Consider the following 26,263-nt stretch of genomic DNA (forward strand, 5'->3'; position numbering starts at 1 on the left):
TATGAACGTAGTAGAGCATGTATCCTTATTACATGGTGGGGAATCCTCTGGGTATATGCCCAGGAGTGGTATAGCAGGATCTTCTGGAAGTGAGGTGCCCAGTTTTCAGAGGAACCGCCAGTCTGATTTCCAGAGTGATTGTACCAATTTCTAACCCCACCAGCAGTGGAGGAGTGTTCCTCTTTCTCCACATCCTCGCCAACACCTGCTGTCTCCTGAATTTTTAATCTTAGCCATTCTGACTGGTGTAAGGTGAAATCTCAGGGTTGTTTTGATTTGCATTTCCCTAATGACTAATGAAGTTGAGCATTTTTTAAGATGTTTCTCTGCCATCCGAAATTCTTCAGGTGAGAATTCTTTGTTTACCTCTGTACCTCGTTTTTTAATAGGGTTGTTTGGTTTTCTGGAGTCTAACTTCTAGAGTTCTTTATATATATTCGATATTAGCCCTCTATCTGATGTAGGATTGGTGAAGATCTTTTCCCAATTTGTTGGCTGCCGATCTGTCCTTTTGATGGTGTCCTTTGCCTTACAGAAACTTTGTAATTGTATGAGGTCCCATTTGTCAATTCTTGATCTTAGAGCATATGCTATTGGTGTTCTGTTCAGAAACTTTCTCCCTGTACCGATGTCCTCAAGGGTCTTCCCCAGTTTCTTTTCTATTAGCTTCAGGATATCTGGCTTTATGTGGAGGTCCTTGATCCATTTGGATTTGAGCTTAGTACAAGGAGACAAGGATAGATCAATTCGCATTCTTCTGCATGCTGACCACCAGTTGAACCAGCACCATTTGTTGAAAAGGCTATCTTTTTTCCATTGGATGTTTTCAGCCCCTTTGTCGAGGATCTAGTGGCCATAGGTGTGTGGGTTCATTTCTGGATATTCAATCTTGTTCCATTGATCCTCCTGCCTGTCACTATACCAATAACATGCAGTTTTTAACACTATTGCTCTGTAGTATTGCTTGAGGTCAGGGATACTGATTTCCCCAGACTTTCTTTTGTTGCTGAGAATAGTTTTATCTATACTGGGTTTTTTGTTATTCCAGATGAATTTGATAATTGCTCTTTCTAATTCTGTGAAGAATTTAGTTGGGATTTTGATGGGTATTGCATTGAATCTGTATATGGCTTTTGGCAAGATGGCCATTTTAACTATATTGATCCTGCTGATCCATTACCATGGGAGGTTTTCCCATTTTTTGAGTTCTTCTTCCATTTCCTTCTTCAGAGTCTTGAAGATCTTGTCATACAGATCTTTCACATGTTTGGTAAGAGTCACCCAAAGATACTTTATAGTGTTTGTGGCTATTGTGAAGGGGGTCATTTCCCTAATTTCTTTCTCAGACTGCTTATCCTTTGAGTATAGGAAGGCCACTGATTTGCTTGAGTTGATTTTATAACCTGCCACTTTGCTGAAGTTGTTTATCAGCTGTAGGAGTTCTCTAGTGGAGTTTTTTGGGTCACTTAGGTAGACTATCATGTCATCTGCAAATAATGATAGTTTGACTTCTTCCTTTCTAATTTTTATCCCTTTGACCTCCTTATGTTGTAGAATTGTCCGAGCTAGTACCTCAAGTACAATATTGAAAAGATAAGGAGAAAGGGGGCAGCCCTATCTAGTCCCTGATTTTAGAGGGATTGCTTCAAGTTTCTCTCCATTTAGTTTGATGCTGGCTACTGGTTTGCTATATATTGCTTTAACGATGTTTGGGTATGGGCCTTGTATTCCTGTTCTTTCCAAGACTTTAAGCATGAAAGGAAGCTGAATTTTGTCAAATGCTTTTTCAGCATCCAATGAAATGACCATGTGGTTTTGTTCTTTGAGTTCGTTTATGTAGTGGATTGCATTGATGGATTTCCATATATTGAACCACCCCTGCCACCCTGGGATAAAGCCTACTTGATCATGGTGGATGACCGTTTTGATGGGTTCTTGGATTCGGCTGGCAAGAATTTTATTGAGTATTTTTGCATCGATGTTCATAAGGGAGATTGGTCTGAAGTTTTCTTTCTTTGTTGGATCTTTGTGTGGTTTTGGTATCAGCGTAATTGTAGCTTCGTAGAAGGAATTGGGTAGGGTTCCTTCTGTTTCTATTTTGTGGAATAGTTTGAAGAGTATTGGTGTTAGGTCTTCTTTGAAGGTCTGATAGAATTCTGCACTGAAACCATCTGGTCCTGTGCTTTTTTTTGGTTGGAAGACTTTCTATGACCCCTTCTATTTCTTTAGGGGTTATGGGACTGTTTAGATGATCTACTTGGTCCTGAATTAATTTTGGTATTTGGTATCTGTCTAGGAAATTGTCCATTTCCTCCAGATTCTCCAGTTGTGTTGAGTACAGGCTCTTGTAGTAGGATCTGATGATTTTTTTTGATTTCCTCATTTTCTGTTGTAATATCTCCCTTTTCATTTCGAATTTTGTTGATTTGGATACTTTCTCTGTGCCCTTTGGTCAGTCTGGCTAAGGGTTTATCTATCTTGTTGATTTTCTCAAAGAACCAGCTCCTGGACTCGTTGATTCTTTGTATGGTTCCCTTTGTTTCCACGTGATTGATTTCAGCCCTGAGTTTGATGATTTCCTGTCTTCTACTCCTCCTGGGTGAAATCGCTTCTTTTTGTTCCAGGGCTTTCAGTGTCACTAAGCTGCTAGGATATGCTCTCTCCATTTTCTTTTTGGAGGCACTCAGGGCTATGAGTTTTCCTCTGAGCACGGCTTTCATTGTGTCCCAAAGATTTGGGTATGTTGTGCCTTCATTTTCATTAAATTCTAAAAAGTCTCTGATTTCTTTCTTTATTTCTTCTTTGGCCAAGGTGTCATTGAGTAGAGTATTGTTCAGCCTCCATGTGTATATGGGCTTTCTGTTGTTTTTGTTGCTATTGAAAACCACTCTTACACCATAGAGCTCTGATAGGAGGCATGGAATTAGTTCGATCTTCTTGTATTTGTTGAGGTCTTTCTTGCGACCAATTATATGGTCGATTTTGGAGAAGGTACCATGAGGTGCTGAGAAAAAGGTATATTCTTTTGCTTTAGGGTGAAATGTTCTATAAATATCCGTCAAATCCAACTGATCTAAAGCTTCAATTAGTTTTACTGTGTCCCTGTTTAGTTTCTGTTTTCCTGATCGGTCCATTGAGGAGAGTGGAGTGTTGAAGTCCCCCACAATTATTGTGTTAGGTGCAATGTGTGCTTTGAACTTTAGTAAAGTTTCTTTTACGAATGAGGGTGCCCTTGTATTTGGAGCATAGATGTTCAGAATTGAAAGTTCTTCTTGGTGGATTTTTCCTTTGACCAGCAAGAAGTGACCCTCAGTGTCTCTTTTGATGACTTTAGGTTGAAAGTCGATTTTATCTGATATTAGAATGGCTACTCCAGCTCGTTTCCCGAGACCATTGGCTTGTAAAATTGTCTTCCAGCCTTTTACTCTAAGGTAGTTTTTGTCTTTGACATTTAGGTGTGTTTCCTGTATGCAGCAAAATGTAGGGTCCTGTTTCCTTATCCAGTCTGTTAGTTTATGTCTTTTTATTGGCGAATTGAGTCCATTGATGTTAAGAGATATTAAGGAATAGAGATTATTACTTCCTGTCATTTTTGATGTTATTTTTATATTTGAGTGATTATCTTCTTTTGGGTTTGATGAAGGAAGGTTACTATCTTACTTTTTCCAGGGTGTAGTTTCCCTCCTTGTATTGGAAAGAGTGACACTTGTGTTAGCAGGGGTGCAAGCTGGACTTAAAGCCTGGGACAGAGCATAGAGATGGGTAGGGAGGCTAGAAGGGAAAGATCTGTGGCATCCACAAAATATAAAAAGAATGGTCAGTGAAGACTCCCACAGGTGGTGCGGTACAGAGGTTAATTGAGATTGTGGAATTAGGTGTGGTGGAACTTTAGTACAAGAACTTCTGTAAGAAGTCTAGCTGGTATGAAGGCAGGCATGGCCTGGAGCCATGCTTCTCAAACTGTGGCTCCCTCATCCTCTGTGGTGGGGTATTGACCATTTCATGGGGGTTGGATATCAAATATCCTCTACATCAGATCTTTATAGTATAATTCATAACAGGAGCCACACTACAGTAATGAAGTAGCCAACAAGTAATTTAATGGTTCTGGTTGACCACAACAGGAAGAACTGTATTAAGGGGGCACAACATTGAGAAGATGAGAAACAACTGGCCTAGGGAGTATGAATACATAATGAATCAATCTCTTCGAATGTTTTCAAAATACATAAAAGATTTTTGCATGCTTTGACCAACAAACACTTCTCTCCCAGGAGGAATAGACTTCCTCCACATTAGTCTACACTTCTCAGTCACCATAAGAGCATGATGATGGAGCTTTTGGCTAATGCAGATGCCAAGAAAAAAGACAAAGTGTTTGTAATACTGGTAAGATAGTCTCCACAAATATCCACAGCTGAGCAGGGCTGATTGGACTATATGTGACTTCTCTGAACATAAACATCTCTGGAATCCACATACTGATTTCAAATATTTTATTCATATTATAATTTATTGGGTTACGATTTTGTCTACAGAGCTGTTTGTGGCCATGAAGAACAGAGATGGGCCTCAGATCCTCTGGATGACCAGTTACAGGTGGTTGAAAACTCTCCTGGGTATGCTGGGAACTGAACCACAGTTCTCTGACAGAGCAGTAATTCCTTTGGCAGCTGAGTTCCCACAAACTGAGCCTTAAAAAAGTCTTCATTGTCATTTAAGTCTTAGATAAATAAATATTCATGTTTGATTTCTCCCTTTCTTTGGGCCCTGGTCATTTGTTCTGTTTAGATCAGTACATACAGTTTTCCCCAATGAAATTCCTTTGGGCTGTGCTCATGGTCAGCACCTAACTTGAATCCCAGTTTCCATCATGTCAGACAAAAACAAACAGGAACATCAACAGGGCAGATATCATCTAGATTGTCTGAGACTCCTGTTCTGCCATTCACACCTGAAATTTTAACATAGCAGAGCTGTTTGAAATCCTGAGCCACCATGCTGCTTTCATGCAGATGCAGTGTAAATGCTCCAGCAATACTGTACTCTAACCAGAAGTCATTGGTAACTACATTGGGTGCTGCCATTGGAAGACAGGAGTTGGTCATATCTGACCAGCTCCTAAAATCTCTTTATGCCTTTGAGTGAGGGTTCGAAGAAAATACTCTGTGCAGAATCCAGGAAGTGGAAGGCTTCAGCTGCCAAGTAGGGATGAGACTCCAACATTTCCTTCTACCCCAAGGTCTCACAGACTTCATAGGAATGAAGTGCAATGAAATCCAGGGCCTGAGTCTTCAGTCACTGTGTGCTGTGGAGATCGGCCACGATGAGAGTGTCTACAGCTTTCTCCACAAACAGCATCCTGAAGAGGGCATCCTCACACATGACCTTCAAGTCCTCCAGGCCATACTTGTCAGCTGCTGCCAGCACACCAGTGGCCATGGAGTTGCTGTTGAGGTGTGGTGTTTTTCCCCTGAGTAGATGAAGCACATCATCTGGAAGACCTGAGGTTCCAGGTCATGGATCTCAACGAGGTTCTTTAGGCTCTCCTGCATTTCATGTTCAAACATGGCTCTGAAAACTGGAGAGCGAGCTGCTAGGATGGCCTTGTGAGCCCTGAATACATGGCCACATACCAATAGGGAACAGTCTGTGAAGAGAGATTTCTCCCACAGCTTTGCTAGGTCATCTGTCAACATCTATCTTGAATCCTTGATTACAGGTGTCATCTTCTGTCCAGGCATGCTAAAGATGGCTTCTACTAGGCTCATGTTGCAGCAGAGGCTGAGCTGGTCTTCAGCGACAAGCCATTGCTGATGGGAGAGGAAGAAACCTCGAAGGATGTACTTTTTGAATCCCCAGTCTTCATATTGCTGAAAGCTTACGACATTGGGGTTTTTCATACTTTGACATTTCTCTCCTTGAGAATTTGTGATCCAGAATTTGAACTTTGCCCAAACTGGGCTCTCTGGACAGCTGAGCAACCCCAGGTAAACTGACAGGTAATCTTTGCTTTCTTCATCAACCCCATTTGTGTTCACTGTCAAACACCATGCCACTTCCTCATTGGCCTCTAATGAGAGCACTAGGCTTGAAATCCTTTTCTGAATTCCCCCCCCCCCGTGCAAAATGAGAAGTTGCTAATGGTCCACTCATAGCAGATTTTTTAATGCTGATCTGTGTGGAGGCCCGGCCCTTTGCCTCCATGTCCCCTGACGTTTCTGCTGGAGGTAGTTTGAAGGTTAATGTTGACCTGAAAAGAACACCAGAAGTTATTTACTCTTCATTCTTTTGAACACAATTATAGGTACACTTTACATTTTAGTTTCAATTTTTCTGTCGCGTCCACCTTCGCCAGCAAAGAGGACGCAACACCAAGGAGTTTCTTCCTTTAATGGTTTATTCGGGAAACCTTGAATTAAGCTTATTTCTTCTTTTGGCGGCCCCGGGCTCTCTCCCAGCCTGACCCTATGAAGCCTAGATAGCCTCATCTGCCCAGGGAGATAACCAGCCGTTTTCTCATAGGTGAACTCAGTGAGTTCTTCATTACCATGTAAGTGAGATACGGAATACACTGCACATGTATTCAAGAGATTTACTACCAGGGAGCTGCATGTGGCCAGCACCATCTTGTAACAGAGAAGAACAAAGGGTGGCTCACTACATATCACCCTTTTTTGTTTTAATAGAAGCCGTCCCAGGTCAGGGCTAATCGGGTCACTGGCATCCTACTGTCCAATGACCCCTGACTTATGTCATCTCTGCCATGACTTAGTCTTACCCATCAAAGGGTTACCCTATCGTCCACCGAGCCCCATGTCTCAGGTTGATCCAAGTGCTGAGAATTTGCCTGTCATTGAGTATCATTGGATTCCAGACAGTATAGTATGTACAGTGTACCCTGGAGAGTAGGCTTCTAAGATTTTAGAGAGGCCAGCCACACAAAGACGTCTTCCTGAGCGTCTATAGCTGCAAGAGCCTGATAAACTATGGCTCTATGAGCTACATGATCTCGTCTAATACGGCAGAAGCACCAAAGGCAGACAAAGGCTGCTAAGCACATAAGGGTGGCTATAGCTAACAATCCAGCCCACTCTTTGATCCAAGAAAAGACACTGGAGAGCCACGAGGTCAGGTCCTCCACGGTGATTGGCTTCAGTCTTGTGGCATTAAGCGAAGCTATCTGAAATACAAGCTGTTTGGTTAATAATTCTCCCTCAAGAGACCAATTTCCTTTAAGGAATTCACTTATATTGTACTGACTTTCTTTTAGAACTGTCATATTTACCTGAAGGGGAGTAATACACAATCCTGGGGTATGTTTAACGCAAGATACCTGCACCATTGTTACAAGTGCATCAATTTCTTCTTGTAGAATATCTACTCTCTGATTCAAAAGTCGTATTCCAGCTTCTAAATGGGAATTATATTGATTTGGGGTCTGTAAGGCTCGTGCAGACCACTCAACTATACTATTCACTACCTCTGCAGTCTGCACTTGAGACGCCATGGCTACTGCAGCAGTAGCAGCGGCTGCTGCAGATATAGTAATGGCTGTAATAATGGCAACAGTAATACCAAAATCTCTCTTGAAATGGAACAATTGTCCTATAGGAAAAGTGTCTGCGTCTTCTATAACTGGAATGGGCACAAACATGGGTAGGTGAACTACCAAGGCAGTATCGTTGCCGCCATCCCAACATTCTGATAGATAGCATTGTGTATGGGTACTGTTACAATCTAGGCGATCACTAGACACATCGGTACTAATAAGGAAGAAAAAGGGTGGTTTGACGCAAACCGGGGCAGAAGAATAATTCATGTTTTGCAAAAGTGAGTTTATGGTTATATTAAGAAGTCTGACTGCCCTTCTGTTAACGTTCCTAACAGCAAATATATTATAAAGAAAAAATTCTCCCTTAATGCGAGCAAGAGGAGTTAGTGGGGTAAAAGCATTTTGATAATTTGACAAGATCCCATCATACCATGGCCATGCATTCTGTGCTCCTGTTTGTTCCTCCTTTTTTATTATTAAACACGCTATCAGGTAAGAGTATATAAGGCTGTCAGCCAGGCCTGGGGGCACTGTCCAGCTTTAATAGCTGTGAGTGCCTGTACTATCATTGTGGCCTGTCTCTGTTGGACAAACCTATCCTACAGATACACCACAGGCAAGCAAATGCTATTAAAATCATGAGAACAGCAAGGACTCTAAGTCCCGCCCACTCCTTCAGATGATACACCACTGAGCTGATCCATGATGACAGTCCTTCAGCCAAAGACACATCCACTGGAGTGGAATTCATGGTGATGATAGCCATATGGAGTTGGTCCATCAGGGTGTCAAATTCACCAATGCAATTTCCTAAAAGATACTTAGACATTTGTTTAGACAAATTCGCAGCTCTTTTAAAATTTTCATACTAAATGTTGGTAATGCATAAACTAGAATATTTCCACTGACATCCCAATTGGGCTAGCTGCCACAAGGTCTCAATTTGTTCTTGTACTAAATCAATTCTTTGGTTTATTACCATTAAGCCTCCTTTCAGTTGACCATAAAGGCTCACTTGCACATCAATTGCATGAGCAACGCTAGATGACAGATTACTCAGAGCATGAGCCCTTTGGCAAATTGTAAAAGGATTAAAAGCATAATCCATAAGTCGATCATGGTCAGCTCTGCTAACTGAGCTGAGCCCATGTGTTTCCACAGCCACCTGTTGATTATAAACAAGATATCTAGCTCTTCCTTCAAAAAAGCCATTCATGAAAATGATGTCCCAAGATGAATCATAGTTATGTGCACATATATTGATTTTTTAAATTAGAAATATGAGTATCAACCATCCTCAGAAGCTAATTAAGTCCTTTAGAATCAACATCATAATGTGCTACATCAAGAACAAATCTTTATAATTTGATGTATACAAAAATGTAAAATTGTTTTTTAAGCCATTACCTTTTTGATGATACGAATAATAAGTGTGCTTATATATCTGAATGTTTCTATATACCCTCTTTGGGATACACACTTTATGTGTCCTGTCCCAAAGGGTCCTGTCTAGGCACCTTTTTAAAGATTAAATTATAGATAAGTATATTGTAGCTGTCTTCAGACACACCAGAAGAGGGCAAATGCTATGCCGTCCTTAGGGGTGTGACCATAGCCAATTCCCCTTTTTGTTTTATTAAGTGTTCTTTTAAGGTGTAGTGGGCATGCTCTATAATGCCCTGACCTTGGGGATTATGAGGAAGGCCATGATTTAACTGTATATTTATTTGTTTGTAGAAAGACTGGAACGACTGAGCAGTATAAGATGGACCATTATCTGTTTTAACTAACAAGGCTGCCCCCAGGCAGCCCATGCTTCAAGGCAATGTCCAATCATATTGCGAGCCTTCTCTCCACTCATGGCAGTAGCATGAATAATGCCAGAGCATATATCCACAGAGACATGAACATACTTTAAGGTTCTAAACTTAAGATATATGAGTCACATCTATCTGTCATAATTTTAGGGGCAATAGGCCCTTTGGATTAACTCCTAGACGCGGGGGATGGTGAAAAAATATACATTGTTGGCACTCCAGCACGATCTGTCATGCATCTGCATGGGAAAGATGGAATTTTTGTTGTAATGTCCTAGCTGAAACATGAAATTGTTGATGAAATTTCCATGCAGCTTCCAGGGATGAGGCCAGGAGGGCATATTCCATTCTGGTGCATCGATCAACAAGGTCATTGCCCTTATTCAGCGGGCCTGGCAGACCAGAATGGGCTCTAATATGTTGTATAAAAATTTTTGAATCTCTGGACCAGATAATTTTCTGTAATTCCTTCATAAGATGACTTACTGTACTAGTAGGTTTTATGGAGCCAGCTACTTCTAATATCTTAACAGCATTTACCACATAAGATGAATCCGAAAGTAAATTAAATGGAAAGGAACATTTTTTGAAAACTTCTAACACAATTTGTAACTCAACCACCTGTGGGGAGCCAGGCTGATATTGGCACAAAACGGGCTTATTGTGCTCAATCATATAAGCTCCACAGCCTGTTTTAGATCCGTCTGTAAATATATTGGGGGCACCCGGCAAGGGTGCTTGTGCAGTTACTTTTGGAAACACCACAGGATGCTCCTTAAAAAATGAAAGCAAAGGATGTCTGGGAAAATGATTATCTATTAATCTATCAAAACAGCAGCGCAATATGGCCCAGTCATCAATTTTCCCACACAAAACCTGCACCTGAGAAGCAGTATAGGAAACGATCAGTGATGTAAGATTCTTCCCAAAAAATCTGTAGACATTGTTGTATCCCCAGAAGGACCAATTTAGCAATTGCAGTAGAGTAATGATCAATAGGTTTTGTTGGTGAGGCTATAGGATGTACCCACAACAGGGGACATTCCTGCCAAAGCAGGCCTGTAGGCTGCAAAAAGGTAGACAAAATATATAAAGCAATTTTTTCTCTTTGTAGTGAAACAATATTGCGTCTTGTAACCCTTGTTCTATTCTTTTGAGGGCTACTCTAGCCTCCTGTGTTAATATTTGGGGTGAATCCAAGGCCGAATTTTAATGCCTTTATAATTTCTATATAGCCTTATTAATGTTTTATGGATCTAAGTTTAAAACTTTATTTTGAACCACATCTGTATGAATCTGTTAAAAACGTTCTTTTGGCCATAACTCTCTAGGTGAAGATAAGGCCAGCCTTATACCCATCAATCTTGCAAGGAGCAGCCTGTAACCAGACCCCACTGTATGAAGGTCAAATAACAAAAGTAAGCTGTAATATCAAAGCATAGCTGCAATTTTTTGAAAGCAAAACCCAGTTTAAATAATCTTTTCTCCTTAAAATAATAGCAAACACATTATTTTCATATTGCAAAGTTTGTCTATCAGCTTGTGTGTTTGATTGTATGACAATGTAACTTATTGAAGAGACATTACTTTAAGTCTTATATTTTATAAGTCTGAGTTCTAGGATAAGAATCACATAAAACGTTATGTCAATTTAGAAATACCTTAGAGACCTGTATTTCTTGACTTCTGTCATGCCACATGTTGCTTAAGATAGCTTTAACCCTAAATTGTTAGTTTTAAACTTACCTTTTGTTACCATCATTATATTTTTTAAATCATGTCCAATAACTTATGAGTCAATACTCTATAGTCAAGGCATGTAAAACATTTATACCTTTAAGATCAATTAGAAATAAAGATGAAGCAATTACACAAATCTCATTAATTTAAACCAAATACATATATATTTTTCTAGCTGTAATTTTAGGGGAATAAAACACCTTGAACCCAACCATCACCATGGTAGAAATTTTTCCAGGAGAATTAACCATTAAGTTTGAGGCTGTTGGCCTCTTAAAAGTAGCTTTTTTCTCCAGCTATGTTTAACTCATAGTTAAGAATGTGAAGCACCTTTAATCATCTTCTGTGTAAATTATAGACTGGCATGACTGCCAGTAGATAATACCTTTTTTTTTAACCATTTTATTTTTTTCTTTTTAACACATAACATAAACACAACAATCATTCAGCACTCAAACAATAGACAACATGAATTGACACACATATAGACAAGTTTGGTGCACCAAAGGTAGGCAACAGACAGAAATGGAACTTGATGTCCCAAAAAGATCCAAATACCTTAACCAGAACTAAGAATATCTCCATTAGGATTCAGAGAGAAAATAGGACATCTCCCATTTTCTTCTGTTTCTTGGAGAGTTTTGAAATTAGCTTTTAACCATTATTATTATTATTACTATTATTAGTAGTAGTAGTATAATTATTATTATACTATTTGATACCATGTCCTGTACATGGAAAAACTGCTTTTTTTGAAACCTGCTTTTTCTCTTGTTTAAGAGTTAACTCCTTGTCTTCTTTTTCTTCTGGGAGTTCTGCCAGGGAAGGAAGGAAAGAAATAGTGCCAACCATTGATAGTTATTGTATAGTGTCTTGCTTTTTTAATCCATATTAAGTTTATAAAAAGAGAAAAAGTTTTAAAAAATGTGAGACACGGTATATTGGCCATGACCATGTAGAGAGAGGTGGGGGGGGGGGGTAGAGGAGAGCCCAGGAATTTCTTTGTCTGGCTGTTTTAACTGTCTCTGACTTATAAAGAATAAATTTTCCTCCAGAAAATTTAGCTCGTGTAGGATTCAGCCTTCCGCGGAAGATTTAAAGTACCTTTTAAATTTTCCTTTTAAATCTCATAGATCCTGTAAGAAGGCTATTAAAGCAAGCTCTTTTTCCGTGCGGAACCCTGGAATGTTTTCACCCAGTGAGAGGTTTTGCTCGGGACTGCCCCTAGAGTTCTGGGCAAAAGGAAAGCCCACAAAGTGCGGGAGGGGAAGGGGGGAAGGGTGCGTTGTAGAAATGCCTTTCTGGTAAGGAGGCAGGGCTGGCATAGGGGAGTGGCACTCTGCTGCCTTGGCCGGAATTTGCTTTTTGTCTTTGAATGTCTTTTTTCTCTTTAGTACCTCGGCCTCTAACTTGCTCATGAGAGCCTGAATTTCATCTTCGCTGTGGGAATCTTCAGATTCTGTTTGTTCTAAGTCCCTGGGGCTAGGATACAGAGACCCTCTCCTATCTCCTTTTTCACTTTCAGCTTTTTCTGACCTTTCTTCCTTTATCATTTCCAAAGCATTTCGGCCATTCTCAAGGGCCCTGTAACATCTGTGATCTTCTAGACAGCTCCTCACCAATTTCCAAACGGGCTTCACCCCCGGTTTCAGGGTGCCCTGTTCCCAAGAGAAATCCAAGTCCTTGCCTAATTTATCCCAGCAGGGTACCTTAAGGTTCCCTGAGACTGCAAACCAAGGAGCTACTGTATCACATTCATTCAGGAATCTCTCCAGGGTGGATTTCTTAAGTTTTAAGTTTTTAGAAAATAATAGCTCTTGCAGAGCCAGAAAAATTGGATGAGACTGGGAAGTCCCCATCCTAAATAAATTTCTATTATCACTGCTATCACGTAATTAGAGGCAGAATCTAAACTGCTTCTAATTGACCAGGCAGAGTAACAAGGTGCCTGTCCTTTAAAAACAGGCATGAGAACTTCTTACTTAAAATTCCCATGGTTCTTAACCATGGAGTTCACTGTTAGTTGATTACTATGCAAATCCTCTATCCTTTTGTTCCACCTCAAACTCCCCCCGCCCCCGCCTTAATTTGTAGGGCAGGGCGAACTAACCACACTTTCCTCCATTTGTCCATTTGTACTACAGACCTGAGACTCCCGTGGCCTCTATTACCGATTAATTTTTCTTTTATAATTTAAAACTTGCCCCAAATACCGGGAACTTCATAGCCACTTAATACCGAGAGCTGCCTTGTCCCATACATTACTGGGATCTTTATAGCCTCTTAATACCGAGAGCTGTCTTGTCCCATAACCGGGATCTTTATACCTCCCATATTCCAGGAATTTTTAATTTAATTAACCCCCAACTACTGGGTACTCACCAGCGCACTGAAAACCCCCGACCAATAAAGGTTCTGAAGACTCCAGACAGTACGGGCCACCAATAATGTCGCGTCCACCTTCACCAGCAAAGAGTACACAACACCAAGGAGTTTCTTCCTTTAATGGTTTATGCAGGAAACCTTGAATTAAGCTTATTTCTTCTTTTGGCGGCCCCGGGCTCTCTCCCAGCCTGACCTTATAAAGCCTAGATAGCCTCATCTGCCAAGGGAGATAACCAGCTGTTTTCTCATAGGTGAACTCAGTGAGTTCTTCATTAGCATCTAAGTGAGATGAGGAATACAGCACACTGCGCATGTATTCAAGTGACTTACTACCAGGGAGCAGCATGTGGCCAGTGCCATCTTGTAACAGAGAAGAACAAAGGGTGGCTCACTACATTTCCCCTAAGTTCTCTCTCTCTCTCTCTCTCTCTCTCTCTCTCTCTCTCTCTCTCTCTCTCTCTCTCTCTCTCTCTCTCTTTCTCTCTCTCCCTCCCTTGCTCCCTCCTTCTCCCTCCTTCCTTCTCTCTCCCTCTCTCTTCTTCTCTTTCCCATCTCTCTCTCTCTCTCTCTCTCTCTCTCTCTCTCTCTCTCTCTCTCTCTCTCTCTCTCTCTCTCCTCCCTCCCCACTGGACTTCCGTGTGTGTGTATGTGTATGAGTTTAGTGACTCTTAGGTCAGTGGTCACTAATTTGGACTATTCTATCCACCTCTGGATAGTAAAGTCTGTAAAACTTTATATATTCTCATCTCAAGTGTGTTTTATTTTCAGGGTCATATAGAGAATGAATGACTTTATATAAATAGTCAGAAGATATATGAGAATAACATACAGGCTGAGGTCTAGCTAATATAACAATGACTACAGTCAGTATTATTGTGCAAGGTGTGAAGTCTCAGGTGTTCTTCAGTATATACTGAAATTCTTAAGAAGAAGGGTCTAATGCCAGTGAAGGAATGGGCTAGCTATTGAGATGAGAGCAGGAAGCCAAAGAAAAAAGCTTCCTTCTTCTTTATGCTCATTGTGGGCCTCCAGTAGAAGGGGTGGCCTAGTTAAGGGAGTGTCTTCTAGTCTGACGATCTGGATTAAACATATCTGTTTTTCTGCCTCAAGACTCAGATTAAATTTATCTGTTTTTTGACCAGAAGAATCTGTATCAGAACTGGATCTATATACTTCAACTTAAAAAAATTTAGCTGGGGACTGGTGGAACATGCCTTTAATCCCAGCACTTGGGAGGCAGAGGCAGGCAAATTTCTGAGTTCAAGGCCACCCTGGACTAAAAAGTGAGTTCCAGGACAGGCAGGGCTACACAGAGAAACCCTGTCTTGAAAAAAACCAAAAAAAAAAAAAAAAAAAAAGGAAAAGTCATGCCTTCCACTTTAGTATGTCCACAATTAGTGCAGACTAGAAGAATAACCATCACCAATATACTTTGCTTACTAGGGACAATCTTGCATAAATAAAGAGATCATGCAAATCTCTGCACAGATACTATTTACCCATGCACTGGTCTTACAAATGCTACCATAAACATGATCAGGGAAGGGGTGCTTTCCGTAACTGCTCAGGAGTCTGAGTGTTCACAAAATGTAAGGCATGTGGAAGAGCTCCTGTATGGTGGGCAGGATCAGAGCCCCAAACCTCTGAAGATGGCTCTATACTTTCCTGTGTGTTACTCCATTTACACTTTGTACTTCCCCTCAGGGTCTTCAGGGACCCCTTACCTCCTTCCTCTGAAACTATCTGTTTTAGGCATCTCCTACATTCTTCTGATTTTTCCTTGACTGCCAACAGACTTTTTGATGGGTCTGGAGTCTGTTGCTTCTGTCCACTTATCATTTTTCTCTTTTGTAGTCCTCTTTTATTAAATACTCTCTCTGCCACTATCACTAAATCTCTCAAACACCTTTCCCTAACCTCTAGACCCTCTGCATGTTTTTTAAATATGCTGCCTAATAAATAAAAGCTAGATCAACAGCTGTCTTTGCTTCTGCTTTCTGTGGGGGTGTGTTTTAATTACAAATTCCACATTATTCATTGATACAATTTAGCTAACAAGAATAGTTATCCAGCATCAAAAACTTGAACACCAAAAACTAAGACTAGAGAATACAGATATTCCTGATGTATGGTCAGATTTTTGAAATTCAGACACCATTTTTAAAAATCTGTTCAAATTAATATCCTGGCACCTAGCATTAGTTTCCAAGATGCCTCTCAACAAAACCTGAGCCTAGCTTCACTCTCTAAGGCAATCTCTGATAAGACCAGCATCTTCAATTGGCACCCTCAACAAGACCAGGTTATTCCAACAACACACCTGCAACCCCAGATTACAAAACCACCACCTGCCTAATGACCATCAATGCTGAGGGGAACAGAAGTTAAGTTTATGTTAGCCAGGTGGTGGTGGAGAATGCCTTTAACCACAGCACTTGTGAGAAGGAGACAAGCAGATTTCTGAGTTCGAGGCCAGCCTGGTCTACAAACTGAGTTCCAGGACATCCAGGACTACACAGAGAAACCCTGTCTGGAGGAACAGGGAGAGAGAAGAAGGCTTATGGGGCTTGCAGGGAGTGGGGACCCAGAAAAGGGGAAATCATTTGAAATGTAAATAAAGAATACATCGAATAAAAAAAAGAAAGAAAAAAATAAGTGCCCAAAAGATCAACTCTGAAGCTAAAGTCAGAGGTGTCCTTCTGAAAATGATATTCAAGAGACAGAGGCAGAAGAACCTAAACTGAAGTGGTACCCTAGGATACACACTAGGGCTGTTCTGGGAAAATAAGTTTATTTTAATTGATGTCATTCTTCATAACTAAGTTAATATCTAAAACAAACACAAAAACATTAAATGAAAAAAAATGACACAGCTATTATTAAAAAAAAAACAGTTGAGCTATCTGTACCATGGAGCTGGGGATGCTCCACAGCCATCTGTGCACAGGTCCCACCAGAAGAGAGCTGGGCTCCCAGGAGTGCTGGCACAGGCTTACAGGCACACAGGAAGTACAAGCTCCAGGTAGGAACACAGAAACAACAGAACCATGTAACACCAAAAATAACAAGATGGTGAAAGTCAAGCCCAAGAACCCTACCAACAAAAACCAAGGCTACTTAGCATCATCAGAAGCCAGTTCTCCCAGCACAGCAAGTTCTGGATAACCAAATATACCACAGATCAAGATTTGAATTTAAAATCACATTGCATGATGCTGATAGAGGACTTCAAGACCAACTCACTGATAAGTGGATATTAGCCTAGAAGCTCAGAATACCCAAAATACAATTCAAAGACCACATGAAGCTCAAGAAGAAAGAAGACCAAAGTGTTGCTACATTGATTCTTCTTAGAAGGGGTACAAAATACCCATGGGAAGAAATACAAAGTGTGGAGCAGAGAGTAAAAGAATGGATATCCATAGACTTCCCCACCTGTGGCGGGGGCATCCCATATGCAGTTAACAAACCCAGACACTATTGTGGATGCCAATCAGTGCTTGCTGACAGGAGCCAGATATAACTCTCTTCTGAGATGCTTTGCCAGTGCCTGACAAATACAGAGGGGGATGCACACACATCCCAACATTGAAATGAGCAAAGGGTTTCAATGGAGGAACTAGCTAAAGGACCCAAGGTGTTGAAAGTGTTTGCAACCCCATAGGATGAACAAAAATACGAACCAACCAGTAATCCCAGAGTTCTCAGGGACTTAAGCACAAATGAGAGAGTACACATGGAAGAAACGATGACTCCAGACACATGGGTAACAGAGGATAGCCTGAACAGACATCAATGAGAGGAGAGACCCTTGGACCCTTGAAGGCTCATTGCCTCAGGGTACCCCTACCAGGTCAGGGAAGCTGGAGTGGGTGGGTTAGTGAGCAGATGGAGGGGATGGGATAGAGGTTTTCGGAGGGGCATTGAGCAAAAAGGACATTTGAAATGTAAATAAAGAAGATATTTAAGTAAAATTGAAAAAAAAAAATAATGGCAAAAAAGCCAGAACACAAAACCTGGGCTCACTCACTCTGCTGCAATCCACGCTGGAAGCCAATGTTTTGACATGGTTCACCTGACAATCTACTCCATCTACCAGCTTCTGGAGGTCATGGAGGAGCCACTCCTATGATGTTTCAGAAAGCAGAATCCTTGAACCAGAACATTGATTACTGGCAGTGAAAATTTGCATGTAATGCTGTTTGGGCAGAACACACACACACAGACACACATACGCTACTAATGCTATGTTTTCCATGCAGACAGGAGGCTAGCATGGCTGTCCTCTCAGAGGCTCTACCAACAGCTAACTGAAATGCAGTTACAGCTAAGCATTGGATTGTAGTAGGGGAACCCTATGGATGAGTTAGGCAAAGGATTAAAGGAACTAAAGGAGATGGCAACTCTAAAAAAATGACCAGTATCACCTAATCTGGACTTTCAGGGGCCACCAGAGACTAAGCCACCAACCAGTGAGCATACATGAACTTGTCTGATGCCCCAAGCACAAATGAAGTACAGGCATACCTTGTCTAGCCTCAGTGGAAGAGGATGTGCCTAATCCTATAGAGACTTAATGCCCCAGGGAGGGGGAATGCATGGGGAGCACCCTCTCAGAGGCAAAGGAGATGGGGGAGGGCTGAAAAACTGTGAGGGGAGCACTGCAGTGAGGCAGAATTTCAGATGAAAATTAATAAAATAAAAATTGAAAAAAGGAGAATCCAGCCAGGCAGTGGTGCCACACACCTTTAATCCTAGCATTTGGGAGGCAGAGACAGGCAGATTTCAGAGTTTGAGGCCAGCCTGGTCTACAAAGTGAGATCCAGGACAGCCAGGGCTACACAGAGAAACCCTATCTCAAAAAACCAGATAAACACACAAACACACAGAGAGAGAGAGAGAGAGAGAGAGAGAGAGAGAGAGAGAGAGAGAGAGAGAGACAGAGACAGAGACAGAGACAGAGAGACAGACAGAGAGACAGAGAGACAGAGAGACAGAGAGAAACAGAAAGAGAAGCATTTAGGATATTCCAGAACCATTGTTCTAATTGGCTCTGAAGAAGGATTTCCTCTGAGGGAAGTACAAGACTACCACCGACCAAATTGGGAGGAGTGATCACAAGGTCTGTGCTTCTGATTGGAATAACACACAGGAAAGAAGAAAGCCATCTTCAGAGTTTTGGGGCTCTGATTCCTGACCACCATACAGGAGCTCTTCTACATGCCCTCCATTTGGTGAACACTCAGACTCTTGACCAGTTAAGGAAAACATCCCTTCCCTGATCAGGTTTATGGCAGAAATCAGTGTAAAAACCAGCACAGGAGTAAATAATAGCTTTGCAGATATTGACATGATACCTTCATTTATGGAAGTCTGAAGTCTCAGTAAGCAAAGTACCGTGGTGATGGCTCTTCTTGTCTAGACTACCTGTGGACTCATGTAACATATAAAATGGAGGGCTCATCTTTTAAAAGCTTGTTTTGCTTAAATTGAAATAGATAGATCCAGTTCAAACACAGATTCTTAGGGTTGAAAATCACACACCTTTAATCTGAGTCTTCAGGCAGTAAAACAAACACCTTTAATCCAGAAGCTGAGACTTGAAGACACACCCTGAATAGGGCCACGCCTTCTATTGGAGGCCTATATAAGCATATGAAGAAGGAGACTTTGTGTCTTTGCCTGCCTGCTCTCATCTTACTAGCAAGCCCATTTCTTCACTGGCATTAGACTCTACTTCAGAATACCAGCATATACTGAAGAAAACCTGAGACTTCAAACCTCGTGGACTAAGTAAGTACTGACTGTAGTCATTGTTATATTAGTTGAATTTATATTGTTCTCATATATCCTCTTTCTATTTATATAAAGGAATTAATTCTGTACGTTCAATAAACACACACAGATATATACTCAGAGAGAGAGAGAAAGAGAGAGAGAAGACAGAGAGGGGGGAAGAGAGACACAGAGAACCAGAGACAGTTACACAGAGACAGAGAGAAAAACAGCAGAGAGAAAAAATTTAGGAGAAATCTAAACTAAAATCTAAAGAGTATATATAATTGTATGTATCAGGATGAAGAATCAATAAATGCTAGTTCTTCTTTTCAGATCAATGTTAACCTCCAAACTACCGCCAACAGAAATGTCAGGGGACATGGAAGCCAAGGGCTCCACACAGATCAGTGTAAAAAACATCTGCTATGAGTGGACCATTAGCAACTTCTCATTTTGCATGGATGGAATTCAGAAAGAGATTAGAAGCCCAGAGTTCTCATTAGACGACAATGAGGAAGTGGCATGGTGTTTGAAAGTATACCCAAATGGAGTTGATGAAGAAAGCAAAGATTACCTGTCAGTTGACCTGGGATTGCTCAGCTGTCCCGTGTGCCCAGTTTGGGCAAAGTTTGAGTTCTGGATCATAAATTCCCAAGGAGAGAAATGTCAAAGTAGGAAGAACCCCAGTGTTGTAAGCTTTTGGCAATACCAACACAGGGGATTCAAAGAGTTCATCCTTCGAGATTTCCTCCTCTCCCATCAGCATTTACTTCTCCCTGAAGACCAGCTCACCATCTGCTGCAAGGTGAGCATAGCGGGAGCCATCTTCAGCATGCCTGGACAGAACATGACACCTGCAATCAAGGATCCAAGGCATGTGTTGGCAGATGACCTAGGGAAGCTTTGGGAGAATTCCATCTTCACAGACTGCTCCCTATTGGTAGGTGGCCATGAATTCAGGGCTCACAAGGCCATCCTAGCAGCTCGCTCTCCAGTTTTCAGAGCCATGTTTGAACATGAAATGCAGGAGAGACTAAAAAACCTCGTTGAGATTCATGACTTGGATCCCCAAGTCTTCCAGGAGATGATGGGCTTCATCTACACATGGAAGGCACCAAACCTCAAGAGCTACTCCATGGCCTCTGGTCTGCTGGCAGCTGCTGACAGGTATGGCCTGGAGGGCTTGAAGGCCATGTGTGAGGATGCCCTCTGCAGGATCCTCTCTGTGGAGAATGCTGCAAACACTCTCATCCTGGCTGACCTCCACAGCACACAGTGGCTGAAGACTCAGGCCCTGGATTTCATCACAGATTTTGCCTATGAGGTCTCTAAGACCTCAGGGTGGAAGTCATTGGTGGAGTCACATCCCCCCTTGGTGGCTGAAGCCTTCTGCTCCCTGGCTTCTGCACAGTGTCCTTCTTTGGAGCCATGATTTAAATGCCTAAAGTGATCTCAGAAGATGGACAGCTGTGACCTGCACCTCTTTTACAACAGCAACAACCAGCTTTTTTACCAATGACTTCTGCTTAGACAATGGTATTGAGGGAGCATTTGCACTTTATCAGGGGAATGGCAGCATGGTGGCTCAGGATTTAAAACACCTGCAATATATTATACATACTGAAATGGAAGGTGTGCAATAGGCAGCACTGCAGTCTGGGACACTCTACATGACATCTATGATGTTAATGTTCCTGTTTGAATTTGTCTGATTTTTGGAAACTGAGATTCAATTTAGAGTGGGCCCTAGGCAGAGAACAACTGTGTTTCTTTGGAGAAACACTTCTGCCTTGGACTGAACAGAAGAGATGACTGTGGCCATTGGCAAGGAGAAATCAACCATGATTGCTTCCTCATCAGAGAAGGAAAGACAATGAAGAGTTTCTGTTTAAACATTCAATGTTCAGGGAACTCGGCTGCAAAAGCAATTACTGCTCTCTCAGAGAACTCTAGCTAAGTTCGCAGCACACATATGAGAGTTTTCCACAACCTGAAACTGGTGAATCAGAGGATCTGAGGCCCTCCTCTTGTCTCCATGGCCACAAAGAACTCTGTAGACAAAACCTTAACCAAATAAAATACAAGATGAATAAAACTTTTGAAATCATTCTGTGGTTTCCAGAGATGTTTATTTCAGAGAAGTAACATGTAGTCCAAGCAGCCTAGCTCAGCTGTGGATGTTTGAACAGAGCCCTCACTCTCTTACCAATATTAGAAACCCTTGGTCTTTTTCCTTGGAATTTAATGTTGGAAAATGAGAACTCCACCCTCATGCTCTATTTTTTGTTTTTCATGTACTTCTTCAATTTTACCAGAAAATATGACTCCACTTTCAATCAACATAGAAATATTTTTTATTCAAAATATTTTTTATTTACATTTCAAATGATTTCCTCTTCTCTAGCCCCCCACTCCCTGAAAGTCCCATAAGCTCCCTTCTCTCCCCCTGTCCTCCCACCCACCCCTTCCCACTTTCGTCTGGATTTGCCAAATAGTGCTTCATTGAGTCTTTCCAGACCAAGGGGCCACTCCTCCTTTATTCTTGTACCTCATTTGATGTGTGGATTATGTTTTGGGTATTCCAATTTTCTAGGTTAATATCCACTTATTAGTGAGTGCATACCATGATTCACCTTTTGAGTCTGGGTTACCTCACTTAGTATGATGTTCTCTAGCTCCATCCAGGAATGGGCATGCTATTGAGATGTGAGCAGGAAGCTAAAGAAAAAAGCTTCCTTCTTCTTAATGCTTATTATGGGGCTCCAGTAGAAGGTGTGGCCTAGTAAAGGGAGTGTCTTCTAGTCTGAAGATCTGGATTAAGGGTATGTGTTTTTCTGCCTCAAGACTCAGACTAAAGGTATATGTTTTTCTCAGATTAAATGTATATGTTTTTCGACCAGAAGAATCTGTATTAGAACTGGATCTATATACTTCAACTTAAGAAAAAAAATTAGCTGGGCACTGCTGGCACATGCCTTTAATCCCAGCACTTAGGAGGCAGAGGCAGGCAGATTTCTGAGTTCGAGGCCAGCCTGGTTTACAAAGTGAGTTCCAGGACAGCCAGGGCTACACAGAGAAACCCTGTCTTGAAAAAACCCAAAAAAAAAAAAAAAAAAAAAAAGGAAAAGGCATGCCTTCCACTTTTGGATGTCCACAATAAGTGCAGACTAGAAGAATAACCATCACCAAATTATATACTTTGCTTATTTGGGACAATCTTGCATAAATAAAGAGATCATGTAAATCTCTGCATAGATACTATTTACCCATGCACTGGTCTTACAAATGCTACCATAAACATGATCAGCGAAGGGGTGCTTTCCTTAACTGCTCAGGCGTCTGAGTGTTCACAAAATGTAAGGCATGTGGAAGAGCTCCTGTATGGTGGGCAGGATCAGAGCCGCAAACCACTGAGGATGGCTCTATACTTTCCTGTGTTTTATTCCATTTAGACTTTGTACTTCCCCTCAGGGTCTTCAGGGCCCCCTTACCTCCTTCCTCTGAAGCTATCTGTTTTAGGCACCTCCTGCAGTCTTCTGGTTTTTCCTTGACTGCCAACAGACTTTTTGATGGGTCTGGAGTCTGTTGCTTCTGGCCACTTAACTTTTTTCTCTTTTGTAGTCTTCTTTTATTAAATACTCTCTCTGCCACTATCACTAAATCTCTCAAACACCTTTCCCTAACCTCTAAACCCTCTGCAGGTTTGTTTTTAATATGCTGCCTAATTAATAAAAGCTAGATATACAGCTGTCTTTGCTTCTGCTTTCTGTGGGGTGTGTATTAATTACAAAATCCACATTATTAATTGATACAATTTAGCTAACAAGAATAGTTATCCAGGATCAGAAACTTGAACACCAAAAAGTAAGACTAGAGAATGCAGATATTCCTGATGTATGGTCAAATCTTGAAGTTCAGACTCCATTTTTAAAAATCTGTTCAAATTAACATCCTGGCACCTAGCATTAGTTTCCAAGTTGCCCCTCAACAAAACCTGAGCCTAGCTTCACTCTCTAAGCCAATCTCCAATAAGACCAGCATCTTCAATTTACACCCTCAACAAGACTAGGTTATTCCACCAACACACCTGTACCCCCAGATTACAAAACCACCCCCTGGCTAATGACCAACAATGCAGAGGGGAACAGAAGTTAAGTTTATGTTAGCCAGGTGGTGGTGGAGCACGCCTTTAATCCCAGCACTTGTGAGGAGGAGGCAAGCAGATTTCTGAGTTCAAGGCCAGCCTGGTCTACAAAGTGAGTTCCAGGACATCCAGGACTACACAGAGAAACCCTGTCTTGGAGGAACAGGGAGAGGGAATAGGGCTTATAAGACTTGCAGGGAGTGGGGACCCAGAAAACGGGAAATAATTTGAAATGTAAATAAAGAATACATCAAATAAAAAAAGCAATAACTCCCCAAAAGATCAACTCTGAAGCTAAAGAGGTGCCCTGAAAATGATATTCAAGAGACAGAGGCAGAAGAACCTAAACTGAAGTGGTACCCTAGGATACACAGTAGGGCTGTTCTGGGAAAATTAGTTTATTTGAATTGATGTCATTCTTCATAAATAAATTAATATCTAAAACAAACAAACACACAAACATTAAAAGAAAGAAAAAACAATGACACAGGTTGAGCTATTATTAAAAAAAAAAAGTTGAGCTATCTGTACCATGGAGCTGGGGCTGCTCCACAGCCCTCTGTGCACAGGTCCCACCATAAGAGAGCTGGGCTCCCGGGAGATCTGGCACAGGCTTCCAGGACTACAGGAGGTACAAGCTCCAGTCAGAAACACAGAAACAACAGAACTATGTAACACCAAAAGTCACAAGATGGCAAAAGGCAAGCACAAGAACCCTACCAACAAAAACCAAGGCTACTTGGCATCATCAGAGGACAGTTCTTCCACCACAGCAAGTCCTGGATAACTGAATACATGACAGAGCAAGATTTGAATTTAAAATCACATTGCATGAGGTTGATAGAGGACTTCAAGTCCAACTCACTGATAAGTGGATATTAGCCTAGAAGCTCAGAATACCCAAGATGCAATTCACAGACCACATGAAGCTCAAGAAGAAAGAAGACCAAAGTGTGGATACTTTGATGCTTCTTAGAAGGGGTACAAAATACCCATGGGAAGAAATACAAAGTGTGGAGCAGAGAGTAAAAGAATGGATATCCATAGACTGCCCCACCTGTGGATCCATCCCATATGCAGTTAACAAACCCAGGCACTATGGTGGATGCCAATAAGTGCTTGCTGACAGGAGCCAGATATAACTCTCTTCTGAGAGGCTTTGCCAGTGCCTGACAAATACAGAGGGGGATGCACACAGCCAACCATTGAACTGAGCAAAGGGTTTCAATGGAGGAACTAGAGAAAGGACCCAAGGAGCTGAAGGTGTTTGCAACCCCATAGGATGAGCAACAATATGAACCAACCAGTAAGCCCAGAGTTCTCAGGGACTTAAGCACAAATGAGAGAGTACACATGGAAGAAACAATGACTCTAGCCACATGGGTAACAGGACAGCCTGAACAGACATCAATGAGAGGAGAGACCCTTGGACCCTTAAAGGCTCATTGCCTCAGGGTACCCCTACCAGGTCAGGGAAGCTGGAGTGGGTGGGTTAGTGAGCAGAGGGAGGGGGATGGGATAGAGCTTTGCAGAGGGGAAATGAGCAAAGGGGACCTTTCAAACGAAAAATCAAGAAAATATTTAATTAAAATTGAAAAATAAATAAATAATGGCAAAAAAGCCAGAACACAAAAACTGGGCTTACTCACTCTGCTGCAATCCACGCTGGAAGCCAATGTTTTGAGATGGTTCACCTGACAATCTACTCCATCTACCAGCTTCTGGAGGTCATGGAGGAGCCACTCCTATGATGTTTCAGAAAGCAGAATCCTTGAACCAGAACATTGACTACTTGCAGTAAATATTTACATGTAATGCTATTTGGGCAAAACACACACACACATGCTACTAATGCATTTCCATGCAGACAGGAGGCTAGCAAGGCTGTCCTCTCAGAGGCGCTACCAACAGCTAACTGAAATGCAGTTACAGCTAAGCATTGGGTTGTAGTAGGGGAACCCTATGGATGAGTTAGGCGAAGGATTAAAGGAACTAAAGGAGATGGCAACTCTAAAAAGATGACCAGTATCACCTAATCTGGACTTTCAGGGGCCACCAGAGACTAAGCCACTAACCAGTGAGCATACATGAACTTGTCTGATGCCCCAAGCACAAATGAAGTACAGGCATACCTTGTCTGGCCTCAGTGGAAGAGGATGTGCCTAATCCTATAGAGACTTAATGCCCCAGGGAGGGGGAATGCATGGGGAGCACCCTCTCAGAGGCAAAGAAGATGGGGGAGGGCTGAAAAACTGTGAGGGGAGCACTGCAGTGAGGAAGAATTTCAGATGAAAATTAATAAAATAAAAATTGAAAAAAGGAGAATCCAGCCAGGCAGTGGTGCCACACACCTTTAATCCCAGCATTTGGGAGGCAGAGACAGGCAGATTTCAGAGTTTGAGGCCAGCCCGGTCTACAAAGTGAGTTCCAGGACAGCCAGGGCTACACAGAGAAACCCTGTTTCAAAAAACCAGAAAGACACACACACACACACACACAAAGAGAGAGAGAGAGAGAGAGAGAGAGAGAGAGAGAGACAGAGAGACAGAGAGACAGAGAGACAGAGAGACAGAGAGACAGAGAGACAGAGAGACAGAGAGAAACAGAAAGAGAAGCATTTAGGATATTCCAGAACCATTGTTCTAATTGGCTCTGAAGAAGGATTTCCTCGGAGGGAAGTACAAGACTACCACCGACCAAATTGGGAGGAGTGATCACAAGGTCTGTGCTTCTGATTGGAATAACACACAGGAAAGAAGAAAGCCATCTTCAGAGTTTTGGGGCTCTGATTCTTGACCACCATACAGGAGCTCTTCTACATGCCCTCCATTTGGTGAACACTCA

General features: G+C 41.7%; 1 protein-coding gene and 1 pseudogene across 1 annotated transcript; one reads left to right on the forward strand and one right to left on the reverse strand.

Annotated features, from left to right (window-relative positions):
* LOC127683611 (TD and POZ domain-containing protein 2-like) overlaps positions 1-13,810 on the reverse strand; it is a 55,167-nt pseudogene extending 41,357 nt beyond the window's left edge.
* A 5,832-nt stretch (positions 13,811-19,642) lies between these two features.
* On the forward strand, positions 19,643-20,707 carry LOC127682219 (TD and POZ domain-containing protein 1-like). The gene has a single exon (XM_052178604.1). The coding sequence runs from the start codon at positions 19,643-19,645 to the stop codon at positions 20,705-20,707; it is 1,065 nt and encodes a 354-aa protein (XP_052034564.1).
* The last annotated feature ends 5,556 nt before the right edge of the window (positions 20,708-26,263 follow it).

This window comes from Apodemus sylvaticus, chromosome 4 (genome assembly GCF_947179515.1).
Source record: "Apodemus sylvaticus chromosome 4, mApoSyl1.1, whole genome shotgun sequence".
NCBI classification, from domain to species: Eukaryota; Metazoa; Chordata; class Mammalia; order Rodentia; family Muridae; genus Apodemus; species Apodemus sylvaticus.